Source organism: Filicampus tigris, chromosome 5, assembly GCF_054856515.1.
Source record: "Filicampus tigris isolate MCC_2025a chromosome 5, RoL_Ftig_1.0, whole genome shotgun sequence".
NCBI lineage: Eukaryota > Metazoa > Chordata > Actinopteri > Syngnathiformes > Syngnathidae > Filicampus > Filicampus tigris.
In genome coordinates, this window is record NC_141221.1 from 23,140,064 (window position 1) to 23,152,212 (window position 12,149).

Below are 12,149 nucleotides of genomic sequence, written 5' to 3' on the forward strand. Positions count from 1 at the left end.
TCCATATCCCCGATTTAGCTTAAGGTTAATTTACTGGTATACTCTTCAGCTCTTTGTCGTCACTAATAAGACAGCGAAAGCAGAATAACTAGTGCGTTGTAGTAACTTTTTTCACCACCATACTGCAGGATGACATTTCTGCACGCATGTAGGACAACTGTATGTTAGTCGTGAGGAAAAACCGTGCACCAGTTGGCATTTGCTCGCTAATAGTACGACTGGTGCAAACTCCACACAGTAAGGCCTGGGGCCGGATTCGAACCCACCACCTGTGCACTGTGAGGCGGACGTGCTAACCACCAGTTCCACTACTGGTGGGGTAACATTTACAACATTTTAAAATGTTACTAGTAGTAGAACAGTTGTCAAAACGTGAAATGTTGCCTCACTATTGCAACATGTTGTTGTCCTGCTCGTACGCCCAAATTGTCCAACCAGCAAGAACAAACAGCGCACTAGCCAAAAGAACCATTATGTGGAGTTCTACTTTTTTGGGAGAATTTTTTTTTGGTCTGTCGCACTTCCAGGTGTACATCCGACACGGTAGGGGGCGCAGTAGAAAAAAACCCCAACGGAAGTCGTCGTTGGACAAAGCGGAATCTTTTCAGTTATGGTGGCGAACAGCAAAAGATTCAACAGAAATTTCAAGTAACTATTCGCCCTGCACTTCCTTGCGCGATTATCCTTCTACTCTTTGGCGAAATATTTGACTGGTTGAAATGGGAAGGAGCAGGAGTCGAACTCCTCCAAGGCGTGGTAAGAAATTACATGTCATAATTTTGTGCCTGGTTTGTATCACTCGGTTAAAGAAGGTCCTAAAAGTCTATTATGGAGTTTATTCAACTGCGTCCGCGAAATGTATTATAATGTATTGTTTTTCTACCACAAACACGCCTTTTCACATATTCTTAACGTAGTGAAAAAGTAATCGTTGTATTTTGGTAGTCGTAGGAAGTAACGTAAACACCCCAAATTGCTGTACTTAAGTAGAATTTTCGGGTATCAGTAATTAACCTGAATATTTTTCTGAAACCTTTTTGATTTAACTCCTTCATTTCAAAACATCTGTACTTTACTTTCTACTCCTTACTTTGTCAAAATAGGCTAATTACTTTGTTTCTTGAATGATAACACGACGACGACAGAGTAACACAATTACTACAGATTACATAGAACAATGTTTCACTATGTACAATTTCAAGGAATTGAATGGATGATTGCAGCAACGTTGAAAGCAAAGCAACGTTGTAGCTTTCGCTATGCATGACGGCGTTTGAACTTGCCCCTTGTAGATGTGTTTCGTGTTCCTGAGACAACGCGGCAATAGTCACAAGATGGTTCCAGTTTTTAATGCAGTGCTACCTGAGGGATCAAACGTCAAGGGTGTTGGTTTTTGGTCTTGCCATTTATGTTTAGAGATTTCTCTGAATCTTTTAAGATTTTCTGAACTGTCGCAGAGGTGGGCATTTTACTAATATTTGCCAGTCCGTTTATCGCCATCCGTCTGCAGCCTGGGTATCCTTCCACCGTTCGTCTATCCGCTTTTTTTGTCAAGCCGGATCATATAGTAATCGCCTATCGGTCGGTCCGTCCATCATTTCAAACAGGCTTTCGTTAGCGCTTCCTTCGACCAGGCTTCACCTTGCTGGCGTTAAACTGGTCTTTTGGACGTCCGCACAGGTTGACCCATTGTTCACATTTATCCCTTTTTGGCTTCGGGAAACAAATAAAGAATACATCCTTCATATGTGGACGGTCGTAGTGTCTGGAGTCGTTTCTGCAATTTCAATAGCAGAGGTGTTTACTCTGCAAATTTTTCTCTGCGATAAACGGGCAGAAAATAAGCAGTACTAACATGAGTCGTCTGCAAGCGTGCTTTTATGTTGACCCTCTTCTGGTTCAACATGAGACGTCACATGGTCTAAAAATAGCACTCAAGCAGCACGTTATTATGACCTATTAGCTGACCAAAAACATGACTAATGTAAAATAACGAATCAAGCACCAAACTTACCTGCATCAAAAAAAAAAAAAAAAAAATCATCAATGTCAGGTTATAGACGATTACATAGATGGGTGAAAATCCACTTCCGCTTATGCTTAGTTTTTTTCTTTTTAGTTTCCCGTTTATCATTTATCGCCTGCAAAATGGGCGTCCAACATAGGCGGATAGATGGACCGGTCCGTCGGCTTGGCGGAATGCCCAGGTCTGGATTGTAGATGATAAAATCATTTAATTCCTTGAAATTGTACATTGGGAGACATTGTTCTTAATCTGTTGTACTGTTTGTTCAAACAGTTGTTCACAAAGTGATGAATCTCACCCGATATTTGCTTGTGAACAAATGAGACTAAAAGGGTGTGCTCCTTTTAGACCCAATCATGACACCCACATGTTTCCAATTAACCTGTTTACATGTGGAATGTTCCAAATATGTGTTTTTGTTTCTTTGTTTCTTCTTTTATTTTTGCATTCCTCAAATCTTCCAATGTTTTGTTGCCCCGTCCAAACTGGGACGCGTTGCAAACATCAAATTCCATATTAGAGAATGTTTGCTTTCCATTTGTGCAGTTCCAGCCCCCTCTGGTGGTTAGATTATTAGTGCAGTTTTTTTTTGAGAAATGAATTTTAACAAAATGTCCTTGCATATTCTAGTTATTAGGGACACAAATAACATATAAAACATGTTTTGTGCATAACATATGTACCCTAAGTATAAGAGAAAGCAGAATATTGTGTTTTTTAAAGAAAATATGAGCTATTTCTTTTATTTGAAGTCTTATTCTTGTTTTGTTTTTACAATATTGTGAGCTTTTAAACAGTACCGTGGGCTTTTTATATATCGCCAACCTGCCCACAATATCGTGATAGTTATCACATCGCGAGGTTCATATCGCCGATCGTCCCTACTAAATGCTACATTGCAGTGGTAATATTTTGGGTTAAACTTTTGCATGCCTATGTTAATTTTAATCGTATTGCCTGCAGAGAGGAGGCGTTCCCGCTCAACTTCACGCGAACGTGATCGAAGGCGAAGGGAAAGGGATCGGTCACGAGATCGTGAGAGAGAAAGGAGAAGAAGTCGTTCCCGATCTCCCCACAGGAGACGTTCAAGGTGAGGGAATCGATTGTTAAGTACAATACATTTTGTGTCGAATGGAATAGGATTGAAAAGAATGTTACAAATGATAAAGAATGTTACAAATGATAAAACAGTAGAGTGAGACCCTGATATATAGTGGCCTTCACGCGGCAGCGGCAAACCCAACCAAACCTGCTGTATGGAACCTTCATATGATATGAGAGTTTTTAAGTTTGCATCCCGCACCTCATTCCACGCGAGGTTACCTCGCGGGGAGAGGATGTTAAAAAGCTTCAAAACAACAAATTGAATACCACATTTGAAGAACAAACACTTGGTGGAAAACGGTGGGTACAGCAGCTAATACAGCACACGCTGGGCAACACGCACCCATATGAGCGTGACAGAAGGCTATGCAGATAACCCGAAAAATAATAGAAGTCATTGGACTAAATGACCAGCCTTTCTCAGTGCTCCGCTGTCTGCTCTCTCACTTGAAGCCCCGCTTCATGCTACCTGGTTGCAAATATTTCTCAGACATATCCCTGCCAAAACTCCACCACACAGTATACTCTTACATCAAAAGTCTCTTGAAGAGGGAAAGAACAAGAAAAGAAGGCGTCTCATCCTCTGTAAGTTTGCTCCTCATTACAAAGAATCTTACGCACCTCTCAACAGTAAATATTACCTGATTCCTGTAGTCCTCTCCTCCGTGAAAGCATACTGATGATCTTTGTTTCATACAAGTAAGACATTTGCCGACATCTGCTTTAGGGCTGTCGCACATACCGTCGAATGTCGATGATGTAAAGATGTCACCACGTGCATACCGTCAGTTGTAAGCAAGTGCACACAGCAGAAAAGAAAGGGAAACAGTAGAAATGACGGCGGCGCCGGTTCGTGCGTTCACGGCGGGGAAGAGGACAGCGGCACCACGACGCGGCTGAAAAGCGGACAAGAAAGTCCAAAGTATGGACGTATTTCAACGAAAAGTCAAACGAGTTGGTCGTCTGTAGTCTTTGTAAAGCCGAGTTGGTGTAAAGCCGAGTGATGAATGAACACCTGAAGCGACGTCACCCAGGTGCTGCTAGAAGACGTCAGTAAGCAAAAAGCTAGAGGATCGTAAATTCATCTAACTAACTACTAATAATTTACTTAAGTTGCTGTTATGTGCGACTTATTATTAATGTGCATCGTTAGGTTTCATTTCTCGAAGCAGTAAAAATGAGTGTTGTGTTAGCTATTTCACTCCAGTCAAATTGGATTGGTGCTTGCAGGTAACGTAACTGGTTCCGTTGCTTTATGTACCCACAAACGGTAACACATGACATCAGTTTCTAATATCTAAACCCCTGCTGCCCCGGTCTCACCGTCTCTGTGCAGACCCCAGGTGAAGCACAGCATGCCCATCGTATTTAGGATGATGTCCTGCTCCCGCTGCTTTAAAAAAAAAACAACAACAAAAAACCTAGAGAAAACCTGCTTACCATAGTCCGTGACTGCACAAATATACAATGTCTGCCTTTTCAAAATCATTGTGATAATATTTCAGTACACGCTCTGCTTTATCTGTTTATTTATCAGGTTAATTTAAACTGTTACACAGTTTTCCCCCTACCCCCCCAAAAAGAGGAATGCACACCAGAAAGCGCATCTCAACTCATACAAAGTATCCTTAAAATGATTGTCCAGGACATGAGGCCCATGGCATTTGTGGAGGGTGTTCCTCATTGGACATTATTTATGAGTTATTTATATTTTAGTTATACTTGGGCTGCTTAACATGAGCTCACACATTGTTTCACTGTAATGCATAGACAGAGATATACCTCATTCATGTTCGCCCGTCATGATGCTTGCCTAAAAGTGTTCGTTCAATTACAAAAGTTTGTCTTTTTACTTAAATAAACAAATAATTTAAAAAGTGTTAGAAATGGTTTTGTAAATTAACAATAGTCATCCCAAAAATTGCTGGATAATTAAAGATAAGTAAAGCTGAGTAACGCACATGTGAAACACTCGCCGAGTTGCGCAAACACACACTGTACCATTGACAAAGCAAGTTAACGTTGGCGAGACATCACCTACATACTATACCTGCCTACTTTGTGCAAGTGGGTAAAACTTGACCGGATGTTCAATATTCTCTTAGCATTCAATTCTTACACGTTCATACTCCGTATCATAGCTACTTTTGCAGCTATTTTTTTGCGACAATTTTGGAAACTGTCAAAAGATCACAGCTGCATTTGTTTTCACGATAAATGTATATACAATACAATACATTACAATTTTATTTATATAGCTCATTTCACAACAGCTACAGCTGTAACAAAGCACTTTACATACAACAACAAAAGAGCAATAATATAACAAGTGAAAGCAATAGATGAACACAAAAGACAATGTACAATAGACACCGGAAAACAGCAGACAACTGTCATATGCAATAATGACGCCAAACGCTGTATCTCCTGCCATTTGTGTTAAGGACGGTCTACAAATTATATACAGTACCTGGATTCCAGAGTGACATATCTGGCACAAATCACCATATATCCAATGAAATTTATTTTTTTTTTTTTTTTCATTTTAACTTGCTGTAGTGAACAACTTTTCTCATTCTGATTGCTGTAGTAGTTGGCAGTGGTAGACCAATACTTAATGCAACTTAAAATGTGATATCATTCACTATGGAATAATAGGAGACATTGAAGTGACATAAATATTCACAAAAAAAAATCAATGAAAACACATATGAAGCAATTTAATATATAAACAAGAGCTGTTGTTCAGTAACGCTATTTAGCCATATTTGTTCTGTGAAGGAAGTGCAGTATTTTTTTTTTTTGTAGAATATTGTAATTGAGTTTTTGGAAAAAGTATCGGTATATACAGTATGTTTGATTGTTTAGGGTTTTTTTTTAGCACATATAGCCCATCCCTTGTCACTCTACATTGCAGGTTTTCACCTATTGAGGGTTGGTCTGGAACATATACTACGAAAGAAATGGGGGTTCACTGACTGTACTTAATTCTTGAATCATTTGAAGCGATTTGTACACTCAATAGTTGTGATAACTCGTCCTGCAGCTGTCTATGTTTCCCTCTGCAGGTCTCCTCGACGCCACCGCTCCTCCTCTCTCTCACCAATGAGGCAAAAAGACAGACGTGAAGATGACCGTAAAGAGAAGTCATCAAAACCCATTCAAATATCAGGTATAAAAGCTTTACCATGCTACCTCAAAAGATTATATTTGACTTCCAAGACATATCCCCATAATAAATAAGGTGAATGAAATTGTGAGAATAACGAAATCTCAGAAATGTGAATAAATTGGTTTGCTCCGGCAACTGAGGATGAGTAGAGAAGATGGCTGTCTTGTTTTGTGTTAGTCAGTTGAAAGGAGGAACACACGATGTGCTGATACCACCGACAGCATAGCACAGCACAGCATAACATACGGCCCAATCACATTCGTGTGCACTTCAGGGACCACTCGGAAAAAACATCAACTCTTTAAAACTATTACAAGGGCCACATATAAATGTGTACATTACACACAAACACACACACACACACACACTTTGTTTGCACACGTTTGAAATATTTCTGTCACTGTTCTGAGGCCCTTTTGCGTTTTTGTTTTTGTAGTGAATAAAAATACTGCCTACTACAGAAAGAATGTTAATAATTTTAATTAAAAAATGTTAATTTTCATCTCATGAGGATTTGTTGTAATAAAAAAGTACATTACATTACATTAGAACAGTATGTTGACTGTATATATCCGGCGTGTCTTTTATCTTTCCGTTCTAACAACAATTTACAGAAAAATATGGCATATTTTGGAGATTAACTACGATCAATTATTCTTTAAGATGTGATTAACTCGATTATATATATATATATATACATATATACATATACACGCACACACACACACACACACACTATAAAGAAGCCTGAAATGGCCAAATGACAAGAATAAGGACGGAACTGGTTTAAAAGGATGGAAAAAAAAGGGTCAAGTGCTCAGCTCTGATTATAACACAGACTCTAACCGCTATGTAATTAACAAAATAAAGTAAAACTTCTCACCTAATTTTAAGATGATTGACACACGCATGTAAGAGACTAATAAACAGTAAACGTGCTGCACGTTAACTAGTTTAGCCATTCTGTTTTCAGCTACTATTTATTTTTACTAGTTAGCTAATTATGTCAGTATCAGCCTGGAAGAATGAATTCACACACTTAAACACTTTTTTTTTTTTCTTTTACAGCTGAGGACATGCAAGGCAAAACTGAAGAAGAAATTGAGATGATGAAACTAATGGGATTTTCAACATTTGACTCTTCTAAGGTGAGTGTGTATGATGTGCAACCACCAGGAGGGGCAAAATGATGGGTTTAAGTCAAGTTCAACACATGAATAAAAACCGCAGGAATATATTTTCATTCATGAAGTCAACCTGTTATTCATTTAACAAACAAGTGATCTTTTGTTTAATGATATAAATCATCTCCATCAGCCTCTTTGGTTATTTCTAACATACCACCAAAATATCAGATATTTTTGTAGAGTAGAGTAAAATAGAACTTTGTCACTGTCACAGCCTCACAGGAACAATAAAAATCAGATTGTCTAAAAAAAACTCTGAGCAGCGTTCCCATCGCCGTCACACAATTATTAAGAATACAGGTCTATTATACTACGAGGACAGTGCACACCGGGGCTGTAACAATTAGGGATGGGAATTTCGACTAATTTGCCTGCCGACTAGTCTCAAACTTTATTTGCGACTAGTCTATAAGCAAGAAAACTTGAAATTTAATCCGTATTGAATTCAAAGTTTAAAATGCAAATGTTTTGTGAATTTACAGCAGGGGCTATTTTAGCCCAAACATTAAGGACAGTTTGTTAATTTAAATTCTATTGATGTGACAACAACTGACTGAATTAAAGTGAACAATTGAAAGAGAAATACATTTCTGATAAATTTGCCAATGCAATGCATGGCATTTATTATGAATAAGTAATGGTACCGACTCCCAGTCCAGCAGGATCTCATTCGCCATGTTAGGTGCATTATCATGCACACAGGCGACGACTTTATTTTCTAGTGTCACGTACCCATCACACTCTGCAGGAGAGCAGCCAAGTTTTCAGCTGTGTGTCTTTCCTCCAAGGCGCATGAAGCACCCAGCTGCGGAGATGTCCTTCGTCCACATACGTTATAAACGTCATAGTCATGTAAGATTCGGTGGCCATGGAAGTCCATCCGTCTGTAGTTAAGGCATTGGCCACATAGCTGAGCCGCTCAAACGCTCCTAGTAGCTACGCTTTCATTTGGTTTATGGCTACTCTCGAGTTGGGGCGTTATTGTTTTGCAACTTGGCACCACGTAGCCTACTCAGTCTCGATATACAGCATTCATTTTTCGAACCGTTTGCCCTCAACATAAGAAAGCGGCAGCATATCGCGGCATTTTACAAATTAGTTGGGTAATCTTTGCTGTGCGGTGAGCATCGCAGCGCCTGGCTGGAACAAACGCAAGGAATTTTGGTCTTCGTAGCACAGGAAGTGCTTGTATGTGCACTGTTTGACGCGCAATCCACCTGAAATATACGTTTAGTGATACAAACAAAACATGGAGAAAGCTAGAGTAAGTACGACACCACACTTTTAAAGCGAGGAGGCAACCGTCTGCTTCATTCGTGCGATGAGTAATATTAATATAATGTGTTTTTATTGACGGAAGTAACAAGCGGAGAGGACGTATATTGCGTCATTTAAATGTGGGGGGTAACTCTCTCCGCTCAAGCCATGTAAACAGGTTATTCTGAATGACTCAGAAATCTGAATTTTGACCTAAACTTGAATATTGATGGCATGTACTGTGTCATGGATGTATGTACCTTTCAGCATTAACCCATTAAGGCCGGGAGCGCATAACCACGTTTCTACCCCTAGAGCCGAACGCACGATCGTGTGAGCTTTGAAATGAGTAACGGCAGATGACACGCTTGTGGACTTTGAACCAGTAGAACCAGTCGTTTGTAGACAATGACAATATCGACGTCTTTGTAACAGAATAGAGGATGGTAATTACCACTCGATTTTCCTTAAATTAAAAATAATGCTTCTCTTGCACCGACACTTTATTTTTACCTCTTCGATTGAAATAGTAAAGATTAATACTCTTGTTCCTGTGTGAAAGCCACATGTCTAAGCTCTCAAATTCTTTTGGAATGATGTTTCTATGTGCTACAGGGGCTTAGATATTAATTAATTTGTTGGTGTTGAATTTTTGGGAAAATGTCAGGTTTTTGAGGGTAATTCCAAAGACGACCATACGTTTTGGGGAGCTGTTGAGCCAGGCGCTTCCGGCTCTAAAGGGTTAATGGCGACTTCACAGATGTGCAAGTTAACCCATGCCATGGGCACTAACACGCCCCATCACAGATGCTGCCTTTTAACCCTCCCAGGCTCATATTGAGTTTTAGTAATAGTTTAGTAGTACTTCCGAGTAAAAAAAAAAAAAAAAAAGGCTCATGTAATTTGAATGTGTTTTAATTAGGGGATTAACAATTACTTCTTGCGAATCTGCAACACCTGCCTGGAGAGGGTTAAGAGTCAGTCATAGATGGATGTAACTGACACAATCCGGTCACTTTTCAAAAATAATTTTTCAGCCTCAGATAATAAATAAACTGGATGAACATTTTTTTTCTTTTTTTTATTTCATTTACGCCTGTCCAGTACTGGTCTGATGCCCTCTGGTTGGGGACCACTGTTTTAGAGTATCATGATTTTCACTCGTGCACACATTTTCCTCTGCATTATTTTAATGACTATTCTGCTAAATTCAGATGAGATGATTTGAATGTTTGAAAGACATGTTCTGTTTTCAATCAGGGAAAGAAAAGTGAAGGAGCAACCAACGCATATGCTGTCAATACCACCATGAAAAGAAAATACAGGTATGACAAGTGTCTAAGAGAAGATATCTATTGTTCTCCAGTAGTGGAAATGATAAAAGAGGAATATTACTGCTTGAGTAGAGCACGTTGTGCCGTGCTGTCAGGTCTTATTGCCTTGTCACCCGGGTGTCACGTTAGTCATCTGTTGTTGGTCAGATTGCTGGTTTAAAATGTCAAGTTTTAAGTCCCCTCACAGCAAGCATTATTACTGGTATTGTCAATATAGCCAATCACCTCTGCAGGTGTTTCTATGCAGAGATTCTAGCTCCCCTATTGGTGCATGATGATGTCATCTGCAAGTGTTGCGAGGGTAACAGTGATGTAATGGTTTTTCTTTTATATTTATTTTCTAGGCAATACATGAACAGAAAGGGTGGATTCAACAGACCACTGGACTTTATCGCATGAAACTCTGTTGCTGCTACTCTCCTGAAACATACATTTGTTGTACTTGACAAAATAAGGTTTTGTGCTCTTTGCTTTTATTTTTGTGACCTTTTGTTCTGCGGCATGCAAGACTTTTCCATCTACATTTTTGATTAATGGGAGACATTAATATTCCTCTCTGTTTCTATTATACCAGATTTTAATGATTATATCATGGTTCATTGCGAACATGAGGTTACATGAAGCCTCGTGCTGTTTCGGAGTGACTTGTAAGTGTAGTTCTGTAAAACAATTGAAATAAAAGTCTTTCAAGTCAGTGCAGGCAGTATTTTTTACTTTCCTTTTTTTAACTGAAACATTTGTTTGCAGTGGTATGTCAACTCTTTCAATTGATAAGGCACAAACTATCTCTACAGTATTGCGTCAATGTAGCAAAGGATCAGCTAACTAAAGTTATGATAAGAAATGTATATATTAAAATATACAAAAAATTAAGGGAACCCCAAAACAACACAAACAACACAATATAAGTCCAAGTCTCTCACTCTTCTGTGAAGTCAGCCTGTCCGGTTAGGAAGCAATGCTAATTGTGAATCCATTTGACCCGCTGTTGTGCAAATGGAACAGGCATAGGGTGGAAATGAGAGGCCATTACCAAGACGACCCATATAAAAAAGTGGTTGTGGAGGAAACATCCATAGACCATTTCTCTGCTCTCATCCATCCTGGCTGATGTTTTAGTCACATTTGCATTTTGTCAGTGTCCCACCCCTGGAGGTACATGAGGTGGTGTCACACCCGCTGAATTTACTCAGGTAATGCTGCTCATTCAAGATGGCATATCAGTGCGAGCTGTGGCAAGAACATTTGCTGTGTCTCCCCACACAGTGTCCAGAGCATGGAGGAGGTACCAGTAGACAGTGCAATTTACTGACGGAAGCTCTGTTAAAATAACATGACAGACTGGCCGATTGACGATTAGTTTGTTTCGGCTTGTTCACATAAGGGCATGTGACCGACGTGACAGAGTCTGGAGACATTGTGGAGGATGTTTTACTGCCTGATACTTCACCTAGTATGAGGGGTTTGGTGGTGGGTCAGTAATGGTTTGGGGAGGCATTTCTTTGGAAAGCCGCATACTCTCCTTGTGCTAGCCAGGGGTACCTTGACTGCCGTTAAGCAACGGGATGAGATCCTCATACCCGATGTGAGACCATATGATGGTGCAGTGGGCCCTGCCTTCTAATGCATGCCAATGCCAGGCATTATGCGGCTGCGGCCCCTACCCAGCCCGTTTTAAATATAACCCTGTTCCAACACCCTTGATTCAAATGACAAGCCTCTGCTATGGACTGACTTGACTGTTCCCCAGACCTGAATCCAGTTGAACATATCTGGGACATTATGTCTCATTCTATACGTCACAATGTTGCACCGAAGACTGTCGAAGAGCTGACTGATGCTTTAATCCAGGTCTGAGAGGACTTTTCCCTCAGAAGACAATTCGCCGCCTCATCAGGGGCATGCCCCGGCGTTGTAAGGAGGTCGTACAGGCACAAGGAGACCACACACACTTCGGGGCCTCATTTTCACTTGTTCTGAGAAATTTCCACAGAAGTTGGATCAACCTGTATTCTGAGTTCCCACTTTTATTTTGAGTAGGATTCCAAAACCTGATCATTTTAAATAGC

The 12,149-nt window shown here is 39.9% G+C and overlaps 1 protein-coding gene across 1 annotated transcript; it reads left to right on the forward strand.

The window, feature by feature from the left end:
* Nucleotides 1-553: 553 nt before the first annotated feature.
* Nucleotides 554-10,774, forward strand: snrnp27 (small nuclear ribonucleoprotein 27 (U4/U6.U5)). Its single transcript, XM_086032148.1, has 6 exons — nt 554-756; nt 2,990-3,116; nt 6,199-6,302; nt 7,371-7,450; nt 10,007-10,071; nt 10,425-10,774. The coding sequence occupies exons 1-6, from the start codon at nt 720-722 to the stop codon at nt 10,477-10,479; spliced, it is 468 nt and encodes a 155-aa protein (XP_085888274.1). The 5' UTR covers nt 554-719; the 3' UTR covers nt 10,480-10,774.
* Nucleotides 10,775-12,149: the final 1,375 nt, after the last annotated feature.

Excerpts from the sequence above, each read along its gene's own strand:
- snrnp27 (XM_086032148.1), top strand. The coding sequence starts at position 720 with ATGGGAAGGAGCAGGAGTCGAACTCCTCCAAGGCGTG. Across the intron at positions 757-2,989 it reads TCGAACTCCTCCAAGGCGTG|AGAGGAGGCGTTCCCGCTCA; the intron begins GTAAGAAATTAC and ends TATTGCCTGCAG. Across the intron at positions 3,117-6,198 it reads CCCCACAGGAGACGTTCAAG|GTCTCCTCGACGCCACCGCT; the intron begins GTGAGGGAATCG and ends TTCCCTCTGCAG.